This window comes from Ictidomys tridecemlineatus, chromosome 6 (genome assembly GCF_052094955.1).
Source record: "Ictidomys tridecemlineatus isolate mIctTri1 chromosome 6, mIctTri1.hap1, whole genome shotgun sequence".
NCBI classification, from domain to species: domain Eukaryota; kingdom Metazoa; phylum Chordata; class Mammalia; order Rodentia; family Sciuridae; genus Ictidomys; species Ictidomys tridecemlineatus.
Window position 1 is genome coordinate 5,302,826 of NC_135482.1, and position 20,264 is coordinate 5,323,089.

Below are 20,264 nucleotides of genomic sequence, written 5' to 3' on the forward strand. Positions count from 1 at the left end.
AGCCCGCAGGCGAAACGGAGACCACCCAGCCGATAAGCGCGTGAGAGCCCCAGCCCCGGAAAGCCTCGTCCCGCCACACCGCGTGCAGACGCCGGATGCCGAGGGCGGGAGAAGGCATGTAGAGGGCGCGCGACCCTCCTGCGCACGCGCGTGCGGCGCCAGGGGCGGGGCGGGGGCGGGGCGGGGCCCGCGGGAGCCCCTAGGAAGGCGCGTGGCGCGTGCGCTCCGGACGTGGGCGGGGAGGTGGGCGGGGCCTCCGTCGCGCGCAGCCCCGCCCCTCGGCTCCGTCAGCCTCCAGGAGGCGGCAACCGCTCCTGGTCGGTCCTTCCCGGTCGGTAGGGCCCCTGCACCTCGGGTCTCTGGTGACGATGGGGGACCCCAGCAAGCAGGATATCCTGACCATCTTCAAGCGCCTCCGCTCGGTGCCCACTAACAAGGTAACGGCGCCTGGCGTGTTCGGGCCTGCCTGGCTTCCCCGCGGGACACCGCGGGCGGCCCCTGCGGGCGCCTTGGCCAAGGCCGTGGGAGGAGGAGCCGGCCCGGCCTGTGACACGTCGCACTGTGGAGCCGCGGCAGCGGGGCCTCGCCCGGGTCCGGAGGCGCGCCGCTCCCAGCCCCCGCCAGGGAGGGGGCGGTGCGGGGGGGGGGGTGGAGGCCCGGGCCAGGCGCATGGGGGTCCTGTCGGGTGGAGACCAGAGCACCTGAGGGCTCCGACGTGGAGGCCGGGGCCAGGCACCTGGGGGCTTCTGGGAGGTCTAGGCCACAGCACCAGAGAGCTCCGACAGACGGCAGAGGCTGGGTACCTGGTGGTCCTAGGAGGAAGAGACCAGAGCACTTGGAGGTTCCTAGGGGATGGAGGCCAGAACACATGGGGACTCCAACGGAGGGCAGGGGCTGGGCACCTAGGCTTCTGCTCCCAGAAGGGGGGCTTCTTGGAGGTGGAGGCCAGAGCACCTAAGGGATCCGACAGAGGGCTGGGTCTGGCACCTGGGGGTCCTGGGAGGAAGAGGCCAGGGCATCTGTGGGTTCCTGACACTTGATCAGAGGGGTGGGTAGTGGACAAATATGAGTTGCCAGGTCTGGGGCCAGCTCCTAGGGCGTCTCTGAGAAGAGCTGGGAGCATACATTAATCATACTAGGGCTGCTGCAAGTGGAGGGCTCAAGTGACACAAGGGGCCCCTGGACCTAGCAGGTCCCAGGGGTCAGAAACTCCAGCTGGTGGAACTGGGTACTGGGAAAGCATGGCTCTCCCTTTACTGTGTTCCAGGGAATTGGGGGAAGCCCTTGGAACCTCTTGGTTCACTTTGTTCCTGAGTGGCAGCCTCAGTTTCCCTTTCCAGGAACGCTGCTAAGCCATCTCTCAGTGGCTTCCCACTCTTTTCCATTCCTAAGGAATCCCACCACAGACCCTCTCTTTCCCTCTTTTGGCTCTCTGTGGAGTTAGGGCACCCCCCCCCAACATACACTCCTTTTTTTTTTGTCTCCAGGGTTCTCCCCCCCACACACCTTGTACAACTTTTACAACTTTCAGCATCTGGCTGGAGGTATAATGATGACACATGGGGCTAAGGTGACACCTTCTAAGGATCACAAGGAGAGTGGAACCTGCAGAGTGCAAAGGGCTGTCCTGTCACCCCACCCTTCCTGGGACAGTTCTATCTGGTCCCCACTGTCACCCAAAGGGAACAGCTGTTAATGAGTATGCTTATGAGCTCTAATGTGATGGCATAGAAAGTTTCTGAATTTTACAAAATTTAAGTGTTTTATATCTTTTTTTTTTTTTTTTTTTTGGTACCAGGGATTGAACCCAGAGTATATCCCCAGCCCTTTTTTGGGGGGAGGGGTTTGGATACCAGAGGTTAAATTGAGGGGCACTCGACCACTGAACCACATCCCCAGGCCTATTTTGTATTTTATTTAGAGACAAGATCTTGCTGAATTGCTTAGAGCTTGCTTCTGCTGAGGCTGGCTTTGAAATTGGGATTCTCCTGCCTCAGCCTCCTGACCTGCTGGGATTATAGGCATGGCCATGGCACCCAGTCCTTTTTATATTTTATTATGAATCAAGGTCTCACCAGGTTGCTGAGGGTCTTGCTAAGTTGCTGAGACTGCCTTGAATTCACAATCCTACTGTCTCAGTTTCCCAAATCTCTGGGATTACAGGCGGGCGCCACTGTGCCCAGTACATTTTAAATCTTCATTGTGGAAGGGAGATTTATTTTGATAAGAGAAATGAGGAAGGAAGTAGTTTATTGGGGGCAGTGTCTATTTGATGTATGAGAATGAGAGGAGAAAGGCTCCAGGAACTTTCCAGTGCCCATTTCTTACTTTTCAAATTCAGATTGATCTATTTGTAATCATGGTCACTGCATTACTAGACAAGACCTAATCTGCAGTTAGCAAAGTGGAAAATATTTTTATCTCCTTTATCTCAGAACATATCAAGATGTATTCTCTTTGATTCAATTCATCAAAGGGAAAGGATGAAGTCTGTCATTATACCAAGAGATAATTTTGAGGGATTTGTATAGGCTTATAAATTATCTAGACTCTATTATTCTAGCTCTGTTACCTAGGACAGGTTACTTGACCACTTTGTGCCTTATTTCCCTCATCTGAAAATGAGGATATGAATTGAATCTAATTCAAGGACTGTTTTAAGTATTAGATGAGATGGGACATTTGGAGCAATACATGCATGACTAGTATCCCATAAATGTCAGCTATTTTAAATTTTTTATCATGAAGAACATACCATTGGAAATTTTTATATGTTCTATAACAAAATTTTTAAACAATTTGCAAAAATATATTCTGGTAATGTTTCACAGTAGTTTATTTTATTTCTTGATTTTGAAACCATTACCTGAACAAAAATGAAAAACAGTTTTAATGATGTGGAAGAGTCAGACAACAATAAGCATTTTTAAAATGGAGTTTTATAAAAGTTCTAAGATTAATGAAAGGCAGTTACACAACTTGGTTTACTTTTAGGATATGGAATCCAATATTTTCCCCTTGTATATGATAGAGATCTACTTTGCACCAGCATGGTTGTGCATGCCTGTAGTCCTTGTCACTCGGGAGCTTGAAGCAAGAAGATCTCTTGAGCCTGGGAGTTTAAGGCCAGCCTGGCAACAGAGTGAGAGGCCAGCTTAAAAAAAAAGATTAGCTGGATGCAGTGGTCCATGCTATAATCCCAGCGACTCCTGAGACTGAGCCAGGAGGATCACAAGTTCTCAGCGATTTGGCAAAACCCTTGGTAACTTAGCAAGACCCTTCTCAAAATAAAAAATAAAAAGAACTGGGGGTGTAGCTCAGTGGTAAAGTGCCCCTGCGTCCAATCTCCAGGACCAAAAACCAAACAAATAAAAAAATCACAGTGCAGTCCCTTCTCTGGGAGCGCTGGGTTCTGTTCACAGAGGAGATGGAGGCAGCACTGAGTGCTAGACCTGTTTCTCTAGCTGCCTTCGGACCTCCACAGGACCCAGCCCTCACCCACACACTGTTGCCCCGTGTTTGTCCATTTAATAGTAGCCACTCTGTGCCAGGCTTGGTGCTAAGCTCAGGAGAACAAGATGGACAGGGCCCCGCCCCCTGCAGCTGCAGTTTAGTGATTCCTCAGGTCTGGGTGAGGGGTGGGAGGCGGATGCCACAAATCTGGGAACCCACTCCCATCTTCTTATAGCCATCCTTGTCACCATTCAAAAGTAACTCTCAAACTCTCCTGCTTAGAGCTACACACACCAAACCTCTGCTGTCCCCTCCTTCCACAGGGAATGTCCTAAGCAGGCTTTTGCCACTCACTGTTCTGGAGATCCCAGATGCCTCCTGGACCCTGTCGAGAAACCTCCTGCACTCCAGCTCTGCTTGCTAAGACAGTCATATAACTCATTGTCTTGCCCGCTGGACCCTGGCTCCATGTGGGCAGACACATCCTGAATCATCTTTGTGGGTCCACTTTGTGTGTGCCGGGGATAGTACTGGATAGCAAATGACAGCATGCATCAGTTGACAGCAATGTGGTGTCACAGCCAGCCTCTGGAAGCAGCGCACTTTCAACAGTCAGTCACGCTGTTTGGTGCCCCACAGGAGAGGCTCTCTCTTGAATGGCTGTTACTTCAGGGCAGTTTAATGTCATGTCTCTCTCTCTCACTACACAGTGAGCTTTTCAAGACCAGCATGGGGCCTTGCAGGAAATAGAACCGAGTATTTATTGGTGGAATCTGTGATGCTATCAACTCCTATGTGCCTCGCACCTATCATGTTGCTGTTGCTGTGTGTCAGATTACCCCCAATGAACATTTGAACATATGTTCTCTCGCACAGGGTCTGATGGCCAGGAGTGGGGACAGCTTAGCTGGCTGGTTCAGTCCTCTGAGCATCTCTTCAAGTGGTGTGGGCAGGTCTCTACTCCCCCCGGCTGTTGAACCAGCCTTCACCCCAGTTGCTTGGCACCTGAGCCTCTCTACCAGGCTATCTGAGTGTCCTTGAGATAGGGCTGCTTTACCCAGAGCTAGTGATCCACCCATGGTGGAAGAGAAGGACCTTGAAAGCAACATGCCATCATTTCTGCCATCTTCTGTGTGTCACACAGATCAATTTGGTAAAGTGAGAGTGGAGATTACATGAGGGTGGGGATCACTGGGACCATCTGGCTACCCCTGGCTGAGTAGAGAAGGAACACATGGAGGACCTCCCATGTGAGATACAGCCCCTGCCCAGTGACGGTAAGAGCTGAGCATGTCCAGCAGTCCACATTCCTGGGCAGGACTCCTTTACATGATTACAGGGTCCTTGTTGAGGCTTCCTGGATAAGTAATAATTGAGATGGCCTACAAGCCTCGTTCTCCACTACGTTCAATGCAGAGTGTTACACGTATATAATAATGTAGTTTGATCTGTATGCTCATCTAACTATAATAATAGCATAATTAATATACTTAGATCTAATATAAAAGGAGTGGAAATTTGAGAGTTTTAAACACCTAAATGAAACATTCTCTAATAACTGAAGTTTAGATTGTGAAGGTAACACAACTTTCAGGCCAGTCCCGCGCTATACCCTGCTGGTGACTCATCTGGCTAATACAAATTAATTAATAAATGAATTTAACATTTTTATTTCAGGTGTGCTTTGATTGTGGTGCCAAAAACCCCAGCTGGGCAAGCATAACCTATGGGGTGTTTCTCTGCATTGACTGCTCAGGGTCACACCGGTCACTTGGTGTTCACCTGAGTTTCATTCGGTAAGTGACTGTTCCCTTGCTGGGCGGCAGAGATTCCGTTGTTATGTGGGGTCATTCCCCTTTTTTCATTATGTTTGCTCTGACATGGCAGGGTGGTTGTGAGATATAGAGATTGAGTCTTATGTCCCTCAGTAACCTGGTAACTCAGGTATCATCTACAGTGGAGATTTTGTCAGAGACACGAGGCTGTGACTGTGACAACCAAGTCAGAATGGAGGCTGTGACGCAACATTTCCTTCCGTCCCTTTATTAGTGGGAGGTGCACACTCTTGGGAGAGGGCTTCAGTGCTGTGGGTCCCTCCTACACACCAAGGAGGTTGTTCAGGTAAGGTGGGAGCCCCCTTATATCAGGGTGCCACTTCCCACGTCCCCTTCTGGCTTTGACTCCCAAGGACACTGATAGCCCGGAGTCCGAGTAAGTGATTTTCATTTGACTTTAGTAACGATTTCAAATATTTATAACATGAGCCTCTCTGCTCTCTCCCTGAGGACGTGGGCCACACTGCGGCCTCTGCCAGTCGTCTTCCACTTCTGACAGTATGGCTGGAGCCACTGTGGGACCTCTGTGGGCACCAAAGAGAGGCGCCCCCTCTCCACAGAGAGCCCACAGTGGGAAGTGAGAAGGGCCACCCTATGAAGCAAAATAAATTGAAATAAAAAGTGGAAAAGTGCCTCTGTTCAGGCTTAAGGCCTGGAGCTGAGCAAGGTCTGCACGTCAGTGGCCACGGCCTTTGCCAGGCCCCTCTGCAGGGTCCATGGAGCAGCCACGGCTCAGGTCTCTGGAGGATTCACCTCCTCCAACTAGCTCACCCACTTCCCTGTCACCTCTTTTTCCAAGGAAAGAACCTGCTGGCCAGGCTACTTGGAATCATGGCAGTTTTATTCTCTACTATGACTTAAAGAGTATTGATACGATGTGATTGCTGCAACAGAGCGAGTTTTCCTGTGGGATTAAAATCTGTGGTAACTCCTAACGACATTTTGTGTGATGGCACAAAAACCTAGGAATAATCACAGCATAGCATTCTTTTTTCATATATTAAAATACCTTACTAGTTCATGGAGTTATTTTAGAAACCAGCTTGTAAAGGCACTGTCAGTTAAATATATAGCTATATAATTCTGGATAATTATTTATAAAGGCAGTTATTGTGTATTCTTGTGGTTTCTATCATTTTCTTCTTTTTTTCCCCCTTTTTTCTTACACTTTGGTTACGAAATATTTTGAATATACTATCCTGTTCTTGTCTCTTTTGTAAATATTGAGGGATTTAGTTGCTATGGCAAGTTTATTTATGTATTACAGGTTTTTTTTATTATAGTAAAATACACATAACAGGCAACTTATCACCATTTTTAAGTGTACGGTTATGAGTTAATACGTTCATGAGCCGGCTGTGGTAGCTCACATCTGTAGTCCCGGCTACTCAGGAAGCTGAAGTGGGAGGATCACTTGAGCCTATGAGTTCAAGACCACCCTGGACAGCACAGTGTGACCCCATCTCTCAATCAATAGGTAAGTCAGTGAGTAAATGCCTAGATATGTACACACATTTATGATGTGCCACCACCACTGCCAGCCGTCTCCCTCACTCTCCGTCTTGTAAAGATAACTCTATACCCATTAAACAATAGCTCCCTGTTTCCGTCCCCCCTAGTCCCTGGCAATCACCATTCTACTTTCTGCCTCTATGATTTTGACTCCTGTAAGTGCCTCATATGAGTGGAGTCAGAAGTATTTGTCTTTTTGTCACTGTGACTTTTTTGTCACTCAGTATAATCTATATTGGAGTAAAGGTCAGAATTTCCTTACTTTTTAAGGCTGAATAATATTCCATTGTAGGTATGTACTGAAACCAGAGTTCCAGATGAAACCAGTGTTCTGCTTCTGTCCATGGGTGGAGGCTGCTTGAGTGGCAGGCCTGTGCAGCCCAGGAGCCTTTGTTAGTGTTAGCACCTGTTAAAGTAGAGAATGTCTGCAGCATCAGCTCCAAGCATTGCAACTGGCAAAGCTGGATTCTCCTCCACTGCCACCAAGCAGCATGTCATAGTGCTAATGGCGGGCCATGCCCCCAGTGTTAACAGCCAGCCTCAGCCACCTGCCTGTCTCCTCTTCCCTGGTTCTTGTCTTGTGAATTTGAAGAATGAAATCCATGGATGAGGAAGGGTGAGCCTAAAAGAATAGGATTCATTCAAGTGAGAAGCAAAGAGACCGAGCTCCAGCAAGAGCAGGCCCGCAGGGTTGCCACTTAAACGTGCTAGTCTAGGGGTGCTGAGCGATAGCTGTGCTGATCAGGTCTTGGTACACTACCCAGGCTATTGGCCAAAATCTGTGCTAAACAGGTATTGGAAAAGGTTAAGCCTGCGGGTTAGCCCTCGGGTCTGTGGCCTTCACTCAGGTCTGCCCCGCTGTCCTGTCTCCCTTTTCCAGCTGGACAAAGGAATTGATAGGAAGGCTTGGAAGGTTAACTTCATGGAGTGGCCTTTACATTAAAGAAGCCTTATTCGGGGGCTGTTCCCTACCCTGCCTTATTCAGGACTGCAGTGTACTTGTCCATCGAGCATGGATAGACCTTGGGCTGCTTCCACATCTCAGCTACTGTGAACAGTGCTGCCGTGAACAGCATATGCAGATATCTCTTTGATGATAAATGTTTATTGTTTAAAAGGAAAAAAAGTCTCTATAAGAATCTGTTTTCAGGGGCTGGGGATGTGGCTCAAGCAGTAGCACGCTCACCTGGCATGCGTGCGGCCCGGGTTCGATCCTCAACACCACATACAAACAAAAATGTTGTGTCCACCGAAAACTAAAAAATAAATATTAAAAAAAAATTCTCTCTCTTTCTCTTTAAAAAAAAAAAAGAATCTATTTTGAATTCCTTTGTGCACATACACAGAAGTGGCATTGCTGGATCTGATGGTAATTCCACTTCTAATATCTTGAGAAGCCGTCATACTGCTTTTCACAGTGACTGTTCTGCTTTCTCTTCCCATCAGTAATGTACAAGGGTTACAGTTTTTCTGCATGCTCTCCCTCAATGTCATTCTTTTTCTTCTTTTTTCCCCATCTCTGGAGATGGGACCCATGGCTTCATGCATACTATGCAAGCATTCTACACTGAGCCACTCTCCACTGACTTACTTTTTATAGTAGCCATCCTAATGGATATGAGATCGTGTCTCGTTGTAGTTCAATTTGCAGTTTCCTAGTGATGTTGACATCTTTTCATGTACTTATTGGCTGTCTGTCTATCTTCTTTGAAGCATGTTTACCCAAGTTATCCGACTTTTTTTTTTTTTTTTTTGGTACTGGGGACTGAACCCAGGGATGCTTTACCACTGAGCTACATCCCAGTCCTTTTTATCTATTATTTTGAGACAGGGTCTTGCTAAGTTACTGAGGATCTTGGTAAATTACTGAGGGTTGCCTTGAACTTGAAATCATCCTGCCTCAGCATCCTGAGTCACTGGGATTACAGTGGTGCACCACCATACTCCACTCTTTGCCCATTTTAAAATCAGGTTATTTTGGCTTTTTGTTGTTGAATTTTAGGAGTTCTGTATGTTTGGAGGATATTAATTCCTTATCACACATAAGATTCCCAGGTGTTTTCTCCTTTTTTTTTTATTCTGTTGATAAGTCTTCTGATAAAATTTTAAAGTTTCCATGAAGTTTGGTTTGTCTGTTTTCCTTTTTGCTTGCGCCTTTGGTGCCATATCTGAGAAACCACTGCCAAATCCAATGTCATGATGCTCTCCCTCTTTTCGTATTTTCATAGGTCCTACATTTATGTCTTTAATCCATGATGAGTTAATTTCTTGTTTATGGTGTGAGGTAAGAGTACAACTTCATTCTTTTGCACATGATATTTAGTTTTGCCAGCATTGGTTGTTAAAAAGACATTGCCCATGTAACCAGATTTTTATTTATTTAGTCAGTTAGTTAGTTGCAGGGGCTTGAACCCAGGACCTTGCTCATGCAAAGCATGCACTTTGTAACTGAGCTACTCCTCCAGTCTAGATTTATTTTGATGTACTTTTCCCCAGATTGATAACAGTTAACATATGGTAACAGTGTGCCCAGAGCACGTGAGGACTGGGCTTGAGACCAGAGGTAACTAGTACACTCCCTTTCTCTGCTGACGGTGTTCTTTCCCTCTTTCTCCCTGCCACTCCCTCGCATTATAATCTGGCCCCCCTCTTCCTCACCTCTAAAGCATACTGCCAGAGTACGCTGGTCCAGGAAGGCAGGCAGTTTTCTGGTATGTTCCTTGTTGAGGGAAGGACTGGGCTGGATCTGGAGGAGACTGGATGGCAGGATCTGTTTGGGCTGGTGCAGGCTTCACCACTAGTCTTAAAGGTCAGATAAATACGTGTGTATGAATCATATTGCTTATGAACGATTCAAAAACAGCAATTAAAAATCAGTGCATAAGCAGAGGGCAATAGTGTAGGATGTGGACAAGAGAAGTCAAAGGTGAAAAGGTACTCAGCATGGGTTTGGGTTTTATTTGGGGGATGGCTATTCTTTAAATATTTTTATTGATAAAAAAAAAAACATTACATACACTGGTTCATTGGAAAAAAGTCCCAAGCATCCCCGAAGTATAAAGTAAGATGCAAGAGTCTCTCTTCTAGGATCCCCTCTCCCTTCTTCCTGCCCTGCCAGCCACACACACATTTCCCAGGCGTGGCCACTGTTCGCAGTGTGTCATGGGAGGAGTGTTAAGTGGAGTTTGTTATTTTGTAAGTAGAATATCAAGTCAACATTTTACAAAGGAAAAGTATAAACTATGGCTTTTGCCGGCAAACCAGGTGAAGGCAGGTTAGAGCGTACAGAAATGGCAAGCTGGGCCCAACTGAAGTGGCCCTGTCCCGCCACCTCTGAGGGCTGGAACTCTTCACCTGTGTTTCTGGAATGCCCAAGTGTCAGGCTGCTTCGCTCCCTCGAGCTGTTTCTTCTCAGGTTTGCCTTTAAGTATTTCCTGAGCTTATGAAATGGGAGCCCCACACGATTCTGTGGGGAGGGGGCAGGGGCCGGGGTGAATACGAGGATGTCAGAAGGCAGACTGCAGAGATCTCCATGAGAACTGGAAACCAGCCCAGCTACCAGTCAGCCAGGTGCCTGCTCAGGGGACACTGGAGGCCGCCCTCATTGTGTTAGTATAGAAGGGGACACTTTCTTGACCCTGTATGGAACAGTTTCACACAAACAACCAGGTGCCCAGAAGCCATTCCTGAGCCTGTCTGTGAGTACACGTCTAGGTTAATTGTGTACTTTATTCCCTTTTAAGTTTTGATTATATGAAAACTGTTATGTTGACTTTGCAAGATCATTCTGATTTCATAAGCTTCTGAAATCTGTTTAAATCCTCTACTTAGAAAAAGTTCTGACTTTGGCAGCCTCAAGGGAAGCTGGTTTTTACAGTTTTTAAGGTTGTATTTTGACTCAGGATTGTCGGAATTGGGGACCCTGTGTCCTTGCTTACCTGGTTGGTAATGGGAGCCGTTGGGATACACACTTCTGTAGCCTTTCTTGCCTTCCTCTTTACTTTGTTCTTACACTCTCTGCTTTCACTTATCTCCTAATCTAAATTGAAGATAAGAAATTACCTGCAGGGAGTCCTGGCCCCATGTGGGAGGAGGTGCTGTGAGCTCACTTTCTTCCTAAGGCTCCTGTGGACATGTTCAGAGCCATCGTCACCAGAGACTTGGAGCTAGAAGTCCAGTGTTCTGACAGAAAATCCTGGCAGCTCAGTTTAAGAACAATGCATTCTTAGGTTTTTTTTTGTTGTTGTTTTTTTAACAGTTGTAGTTGGACACAATACCTTTATTTTATTTATTTATTTATTATTATGTGGTGCTGAGGATCGAACCCACCACCTCACATGTGCCAGGGGAGCGCTCTACTGCTGAGCTACAACCCCAGCCCCTCATCCTTAGTTTTTATAGAACTGTATTTCTAAGAAATACATAGAGAGTTCTTGGGCTTCGTTTTTGTAAAGAGAACTTAGGACTAAAGTCACAGAGTCAGAGCAAGGCAGAGTAGGCAGGGCCTCACCTGAGGACACACGTTAAGGCAGCCCATATTCAGCTACCTGTGATGGACGCCTCTGGCCTAGGAGCACCAGGGGAAGCTTGGGCCTGCCCTGTCTGGAATAGGGTGTCCAGGCCACCAATGGCAATGACGTTGATGGGACTTCCAGCCACAAGCTATTTATCAGGGCCAGGTCCACATACTCTCAGATATTAGCTTACTTCACTTCTGCACCAACAGGATGAATAACACTGTCATCATTCCTACTTTGTAGATGGGAAAATAAGGCACAGAGAGGTGAACGCTTCTCCAAGGTCACATGGCCAGTAAGAGGCAGAGTTGAGGTTGGCACTCTCAGTCTCTCCAGAGGCTGTACTGTCAGCCGCTTCCCTGTGACACGGAGCGAGGTGGGGAGGTCACAGAGGGAGAGGATGTTCCTGAAAAGGTGCCTAAGCAAGACCTTTCCGAGAGGGGTTCAGAAGAGCTAATTGCTTACTCAGTGGAAGGTGCATCGCCTGATCCTCTTCCTTTACCAAGTGAGACTTTCTGAACAGAGGGGAATTTTGCTTGTTTTATTTTTATTTTAGAAGCCTATCTCTTACAAAGTGTGGTTTGATCTCTACGTTTTATACATGACCATGGAGTGCACTTGTCATTGTGTATTTGTATCTTGAAGCTTAACACTTACACAGTTAAATGACACCAGCAGACATAGGCATTAGCCAGGGGAGGGTAGCCCAGAAGGAGATTCTGGTGTATCTGGGCTTGCTTGTCCCCTCCCCTGCTGTCAGTGTGTGCAGCGTGCTCCGCCTCCTCCCATCTGTGATGGGGATGACAGGCCTGCCTTGCTCTTGCTCACGTCTATGGACCTGGTACCTGGCCAGATGGATTACCATTAATCCTTTGGTGACACTGCGTCGTCAGTACTCTGCACACTACTTCCTTTGCCCTCTCTGAGCTGATGTTCCGCTGGAGATGAGAACGTCAAGCATGGTGGGAGGAGGGGGGCATACAGCTTGCACTTCAGGAGCCTGGCAACCTGCCTTTCCCCGCTTCCTGTGGGTGGTAATGTCATCCACCTGATGATCACAGTATGCGCATCCTGCAGGCTTCTTCGAAGGTCACAGTTTGCAAGTAGATAGCTGACCTGAAGACATCCAAATGGCACATTTATTTTGGGTAGAGATGTGTTACAAAATTTTAGCTTATAACTCCCTAAAGATGAGAGACAAGCAGTTGGAGTAATTGCAGCAGCCCCAGGACCCTGACACATCCCTGTGCCCTACAGGAGATGACCTACAGGAGTCAGTGCCATTGGCCTGCCCATGGGCAGTGCAAAGGACAGCAGTCCACAGGGTCAGGGAGGCCTTGGCTTCAGGGGCTGCTTAACTGTCCTGGCCAGAAGCCCTGATATCCTGAAAGTATGTATCCCTGTTAACACAGACTTCTGCAGGATCCTAAAGCCCAAGGAAACCTTGTTTTCAAAAGTGATTTACCATTTGTGGTGGGGCACACCTGTAATCCCAGTGGCTCAGGAGGCTGAGGCAAGAGGATTGCAAGTTTGAGGCTATCCTCAGCAACTCAGGGAGGCCCCAAGCAACTTAGTGAGACCCTGTCTCAAAATAAAAAATAAAAAAGGGCTGGGGATGTGGCTAGGTACGACTGTTTTCGATACCCCCCTCCCAAAAAAAAAAAAAAAAAAGCTTAGTGATTTGATTCTAGCAATGAGAAGTATTAACGTTTAGGAATATTTTTTGTTTAGATCTACAGAGTTGGATTCTAACTGGTCATGGTTTCAGCTGCGATGCATGCAAGTTGGAGGAAATGCCAATGCCGTGAGTTCATTTCAGTCCTTTTCCTTGTTGCTTAAATTCCCTGGTAAAGAAGTTCAGCTCCTGTGTGCTTGGGAGGCCATATGGGCTAAGAGACAGACCTGGTGGGCTTATTTATGCAAAAAATGTATTGAACATCTGATTTAAGCAGAAAGCTGTTGGACAGGGAGCTGCGTATGCGTGACAGACAAGACCCCCTCTCATGAGTAGAGAGTTGGAGCACACTGAAAGCTTAAACATCAACAATGGGGCAGGAGCTGTGGCTCAGGACTATACTTCCAGTGACTCTGGAGGCTGAGGCAGGAGAATCACAAATTTGAGGCCAGGCTTAGCAACTTAACAAGGAGACCATGTTTCAAAATACAAAATTAAAAAGGGCTGAGGATGTAGCTTAGAAGTAAGGTGCCCCTAGGTTCAATTCCTAATACCCTTCCCCCCAAAAAATAAGTATATTGACAATAAAATAGCAGGCATAAAATCTACATGTTAAAAAACCTGTACTTTGCAACCAGTCTATGGCACATGCTTGTAAGCCCTAGGGACTTTGGAGGCTGAGGCAGGAAGATCAAGTTCAAGGTTACCTGTGCAATTTAGGGAGGCTCTCTCAGAACAAAAAGTAAAAGGGCTAGGGATATATAGCTCAGTGGTAAAGTGCCCCAGGTTCAATCCCAATTATATAATAACATATATATGTGTTAATATATATTTGTTAATACATATATAAAACATGTATGTATTAACAAAACCTGTATATCAATAATAGCAGACAAATATCACATATTAACTTATAAATAGTAACTTCTATATAAAAGTAACTTTTAAAAAATATTTATTTTTTAGTTGTAGTTAGACACAATACCTTTTTTTAAAATTTATTTTTATGTGGTGCTGAGGACCAAACCCAGGGCATCACATGTACTAGGTGAGTACTCTACCGCTGAACCACAACCCCAGCCCCAAAAGTAACATTTTTTTTAGTTGTAGATGCACACAATATTTTTGTTTTTATTTTTTAAAGTTTTTTATGTGGTACTGTGGATCCAACCCAGTGATTCATGCATGTGAGGCAAGTACTCAACCACTGAGCTACAACCTCAGCCCTATAAAAGTAACTTTTTAAAATGTTCGGATAAAGCTGGGTACAATGGCACACTCCTGTAATCCCAGCAGCTTGAGAGGCTCAGGCAAGAGGATCTCGAATTCAAAGCCAGCCTCAGCAAAAGTGAGGTGTGACTCAGTGGTACAGCACTCACTTAGCATGTGCAAAGCCCCGGATTCGATCCTCCGCACCACATAAAAACGAATAAGTAAAATAAAGATATTAAAAAAAAAAAAGTGAGGTGCTAAGCAACTCAGTAAGACCCTGTCTCTAAATAAAATACGAAATAGGGCTGGGGATGTGGCTCAGTGTCCCTGATTTCAATCCTATGTACCTCCCCCCCAAAAAAGTTCAAATAATTTATAGTTTTAAAAGAGTGCATAATATTTAAAATTAAATTAATATCTAAATTAGTAGTTTACAAAATGCCAGAATTCCTTAGGTCAATGTTTCTCATCTCGTTTTCATTATTACCACCTTAGCAGAAAAATTCCATTAACTTTGTTGTCTTAAGTTGGATTGGATATTTCCTAATGAGGGAAATTAAGTGCTAAGGGACACAATCTGGTCAGGTAGGGGCTAGCTCTGGAGGGCGATGAACCATTGCAATAACCATTCCTTTTTTTCCCTCTGTGCCTCTTCATGTGTACACTAGGTGTCTCCAGCACATTGTTAGAAACCCTTTCTCATTAGCACAATGCTCACGGACTCAATAGTGCTGCCCTTATTGCTGAGGGTTGGAGTCAGCAGCCCTCCAGCTCACCCTTTCAGGTGTGCAGAGAGCAGCTCGCCCCCACCAGTGAACATAAGGAGACAGGGAGTCTGGGAGAGGGGAGACGGCAGAGCTGCTGACTGGGCCTAGAACCCGTCTTCTTGGCTTTGAACCCCAGCTCTGCCCTTGCTGTCTGTCACCTTGGGTGCGTTGTTGAGTCCCTCTGTGCTTAATTTCCTCACCCGTCCAGTGTAGTGGCAGTGGTGACCGCGTGACAGAGTGACTGTGAGCATTTGATGGGACAATGCCCACGCCCAGCTTTGGACAGGAACTGAGAGATGTGGGCCGTCAGTACTGGCCCTGATCAGATTGGGTCATTGCAAGGATGGCCTGTGCCAGTCTCTAGAAGACCCGCTTTAACTCACACATGAGTTCTGTGATTCCTTTGTACGTGTGGACTCTCGTGAAGTGGTGAAGGCCGTTTCTTCTAATTGTTTGAACATTTTCGCTGTCACCTCGCCTGTGCCGTTATCTCTGCTGATGAAGAAAGGGTGCTGCACAGGGTAGGGGTTCGAAGAGCACCTAACCAACTTGTCAAAACTTCTGATTTAATGAAGTCCAAGTTGGAATTGATTGCTCATGAATTAAAAATAGTTCTGAGTCAAGAGGATCACAGGTTCAAGAACTTAGAACATGTCTCAAATAAAAAGTTTAAAAAGACAGGGCATGTAGCTCAGTGGTAGAGTGTCCCTGGCTTCATATTATAAAGCACATCTCACATCCAGTTTTATTGATGCATTATGTTACCTTTGGATTTTACAAAGGAAATTTATTTTAGAACTGTTGGCGGTGTTCAAAGTATTTTGGTCTTGGACCCCGCGTCATGTGGAACAGGGCTCTCGGTCATTTCTGTTACTCTGCCCGCTCTCCCTGCAGTCTTCCTTTTTCCATCAACATGGGTGTACCACCAACGACACCAATGCCAAGTACAACAGCCGCGCAGCCCAGCTCTACAGGGAGAGGGTCAAGTCTCTGGCCTCCCAGGCTACCCGGAAACACGGCACCGATGTGAGTAGGCGAGTGTCTCTCTTGGACGTAATGCTTTCCCGGCACAGTAGAGCTTTCCCCTGGAGCCTCTTATAAGAAGCAGTGTGCAGTGGCTCTCCTTATTCAAGGTAGTTATTTTCCATAAACTGGCAGTGAATATGGATCAGCGAGTCCTGAAGCCTCACTCCTGGCAGCTGTAGGTGAGGTTCTTCATCACCCAGCACATGGCCCTTATGGCACATGTGTTTTTGTCTGAGGGTAGCTCACTCAGGGACTGGGAGAGCCACTCAGAGGTAGCGCACTTGCCTAGCATGTGCAGGACCCTGGGTTTGCTCCCCAACACTGTAAGAATGAATGAATGAATGAATGAATGAAGCTTGTATAACATGTGGTAACTCATGAACACTGAACCAGCAGCCAGGGGCTGGACCTCATGCTCAGTGAACCTTACCTCACACATCATCTTCTCACGGAGACACACCACAGCCTTCAGAGCTTAGGGACACTTGACAGCCTTTAGCACTGTACTCAGGGGCCTTTTTAAACAATGAAATTAGCAATAAAAAACCAAAAAATGTGAAAAGCGTGGTACTGGAGTGTCTGCCAAGAGGACCTTGTTTCCAGGCCGAGCACTGAGGCAGGGAAGCGGGCCTTGCCTTATCAGCCTTGGCTCGAATGTGCTTCTTCTGCTACTTGGTTTTTGCTGCTCTGTGTATGTCTGGAATGAACACAAAAATACTGTGAGCACTGATTTGGGATCACAAGTACTGTGAGTGAGTGGGTGCCTTCCCGGATATCGAATCCGGGAACACTGAGGGTTGGCTGTAGATGGAACCTCACTTCCATCTGAAGGCCTTGATCTGTCCTTAGAGCTGAGGCACTTGAGCCCCTCAAGTGTGGAAGTGAAGTGCCCACACTGGGGCCCTGGGCAGGCAGCTGGTGGGAGGTCCAGTCTGCAGGAGGCAGCTGTCCAAGGGGAGGGAGAGCCCTGCACACCGTGGGGTGCCGAGCTGAGGCTGCTTTGTTTCTATTCCAGCTGTGGCTTGACAGCTGTGTGGCTCCACCTTTGTCTCCTCCACCAAAGGAGGAAGATTTTTTTGCCTCTCACGTCTCTCCTGAGGTATGTATTGTGCTTCACATGAATTTAAACTGCTTTTCCTGAAAGTTATAAAAGATACATATTTACCAAGTTTCAATTAAGATACAGGCTAAGCTGCTGAGGTGTCAGGCTAAGCCCTGAGATGTTCATGACATGAATAAGACAGAAATCGACTTCCACTGGTCAGAGGCAGGCTGCCCGGGGTCTCCTGGTGGGGTCCCCTGCTGTCCTCCACATGTGGCTTCCCTTGGGGTGTCCACTGTGCCTTTCCCAGCCTGTGGGCGGAGGACGGCGGAGCTCAGTGCAGAGCAGTGTGGAGGCAGCTCACCTTGCTCAGGAACGCAGTTGCCCGTGTGTGCCAAGCTGCCCGCGAGGCTAGGACACACTGCTTGAATGTGCAGTCGACTCAGCTGTGCCCCTGGCAGATGAGGGTGGTTTCACTGGGGACTTGGGTCTTAGTGCCCAGTTTTGCTACGCAGCACAGCATATGCCTCAAGGGCATTGTGGGAAATGAATAAGTGAATCCAGGAAAAGGTTCTTGATACCTAGTGAGCTTTCTGTTGATGCCATGTTGCTGTTCTCTTGGAGGTCTGACAGCAGGCCACTTCTGGAGGTTTCCCCAGAGCCCTAGGCACCCGAGAAGCTTGATGCATTCACTTGACCTGCCCTCTCTCCCGCAGCTCCTGCTGGGGAGGGGGCACCAGCTGCTTATGTGCTCTTCAGTTCATGTTTAATTTCCAAGTTAAAATTACGTACAGTTGTGTAAGTTTCTGTTGTTCACTTTCTGTCACTGAAACAAATACCTGAGAGAATCAACTGATAAAGAGAAGACGCTCATCTGGGCTCACGGTTTGGAGGTCCTAGTCCACGCTCCATTGCCCTGCTCCTTTGGGCCTGTGCCAGGACATCATGACAGAGAGTGTGTGGACGAGCAAGCTGCTCACCTGTGGCCAGGCTGGACTGAAGAGGAGAGAGAGAAGAGAAGGGGTCCCAAAGTCCCCTTCAAGAGCACACCTCCCCCCCTGTGATCCAAAGAGCTCATTGGCTCCGCCTCTTAAAGGCTCCACCACCTCCTCCTAGTCCATGGGCCAGGGCTAGCTCTGATGCACAGGCCTTGGGAAGCATTTAAGATGCAGGCCATAGTAGTGGCCAAACTTTGTGTTTTTTTCTGTTAAAATTTGCACACACATTATCACTGGTGTAGTCAGTGGTTACCAAAAAAGAGGGAAACAGAAAACAAAAGATAAGGTGGTGTCTTATGGTATGTTGCTTTTGTTTTATAAAGAACTAGGCATAGAATATCCATGATTAATAGATGAGAAGTGTTAGAAATGATGGGCTGAAAAGAGGAGAAATAGGGGCAATGTGTATGGATATTAGACTGGAATCTAATCCATATTGACCTCAGTGTGTGATCTGTGTATATAAAATATGTAAGTATGTCACACACATGCAGAGACAGAGAACTATAGATACCTGTGTGTACGGGGATCAGCACACACAGAGGTCACCTGGCAGTGTCCCAGAGAGGGCCTAGGGCAGCAGCAGCCTGAGACAAAAGCACACCTGGGGTCCAGATCTTGGTTTCTAAACACCACTGTCCCATAAAAGAGCCAGGTTACTTGTGGAGAAATGGCAGCTGAGGCTCTTGGGGCCAGAAGAGTCTGGAGCATCCTGTGTTGGAAATAGAAAGTCAGGGAGTGCTGTCCAGAGGACCATGACCAACCTGAAAGAGCCCCCACCCCCTGTGCTCAAAGCTGGAGCAAGTGGGACAAGAAAATAAACAAGGAAGGTGTTGAATTGTAATCCAAAGAACAAAATAAATATTTACAAGTCCATACTGTTTTAAATAAGTGATTGGGAAATAAGTAAATGGATAGGGGAGAAGGGACAGTCTCCTCATCGAATCCCAGGTCATGTATGTGAATATTGCCCCTTCAGGAATGTTGTTCAGCTGCCTTCCCCTCACGCACAGCCTGGGCTTGGGGAGTTACCTCCTGAGACTGGTGTAAGGAAAGGGAGAAAGTGACTTTATGATGGAGGAAGCTGGCAGACACTTAATAGTGTGTCAAGTCTAGTGTCACACTGTTGAGTGACATTGACGTGGTATAAGAGGAGCCCTTTTCCTCTGTGATGTCTTGCCCAGATCCAAGCCTAAGCAGGAGAGAACATCAGAGAAGCAAACCAAGGGACATTCCACAAAGTGCCTGACTAATGTCCTTCAAAAGTTTTAAGGTCATCAAAAACATGGAAAGACGAGAGAAATTGTCGCAAGCCAGAGGAACCCAAAAAAGTAGGACAGCTACTTTTACTGTGGCATCCTGGGCCAGAAGAGGCATTAGCTTAAAACATGGTGAAATTCAGATAACGCCTGAAGGTTAGCTGATCCAAGGGATGGTTTTATTTCCTGCTTTGACAGGTGTGTCACAGGAGGCTGAGTGGCGGGCACATGGAAACTTGGTGCACTAGCTTTGTAGCTTTCGTGCAGATCTGAAATGCCTCCGGAATACACGTGTTATTTTTAAAAAGGTGGGATGGTGAGCACTTGAGCCCTGCAGCAGAGGCTCAGGTGTGACTGTATTTTAGCATTGTCCTCTCCACTGTGCAGGCCCTCGGAAGGCCGCTGTTCTGGTGTTGGGTTTTGCCCTGCACTGATTGCTTTCTTGTCACTCTTCTCCTTGCTTTGTTTGCTAATGACTTTCCTCACCTTGCTTCAGGTGAGCACCACAACACAGCCATCAGCACAGCCAGAACCAGCTCCCTTAGGACCACGGGCCACGGAAGCCACTCCAGAAAATAAGGAAGGTGGGGTCCTAGAGCTGTCACGTAATGCTGTTCTGTTTCTTTGGCATGTTGTCAAACTGTTAAAATTAAGGTGTGAAGCGGGCACAGTGACGCATGTCTGTAATCCCAGGAGCTCGGGAGGCTGAGGTAGGAGGATCACAAGTTCAAAATCAGCCTCAGCAATTTAGTAAGGCTCTAAGCAACTTCCTGAGACTCTGTCTCTACATAAAATACAAAACAAAAGCACTGGGGATGTGACTCAGTGGAAGCTCCCTAGGTTCAATCCCAGGTCCCCCGCCCTGCAAAAAAATTAAGATGTGAACCCTTCTGCGTTAGCAAAAGAGATTATGATAGATCATGGAGATTTCTGAATGTGCAATATGATCTCATTTTTTTAAAAAAAAA

At 47.1% G+C, this 20,264-nt stretch overlaps 1 protein-coding gene across 1 annotated transcript in view; it reads left to right on the forward strand.

The window, feature by feature from the left end:
• Positions 1 to 256: 256 nt before the first annotated feature.
• Arfgap3 (ARF GTPase activating protein 3) overlaps positions 257 to 20,264 on the forward strand; it is a 44,912-nt gene continuing 24,904 nt past the window's right edge. The window contains exons 1-6 of the mRNA XM_078052614.1: positions 257 to 437; positions 5,131 to 5,249; positions 13,049 to 13,121; positions 15,866 to 15,997; positions 17,013 to 17,096; positions 19,793 to 19,880. Of these exons, the coding sequence (XP_077908740.1) occupies positions 369 to 437; positions 5,131 to 5,249; positions 13,049 to 13,121; positions 15,866 to 15,997; positions 17,013 to 17,096; positions 19,793 to 19,880 (565 nt within the window). The 5' untranslated portion in view covers positions 257 to 368. The remainder of the gene's footprint in view (positions 438 to 5,130; positions 5,250 to 13,048; positions 13,122 to 15,865; positions 15,998 to 17,012; positions 17,097 to 19,792; positions 19,881 to 20,264) is intronic.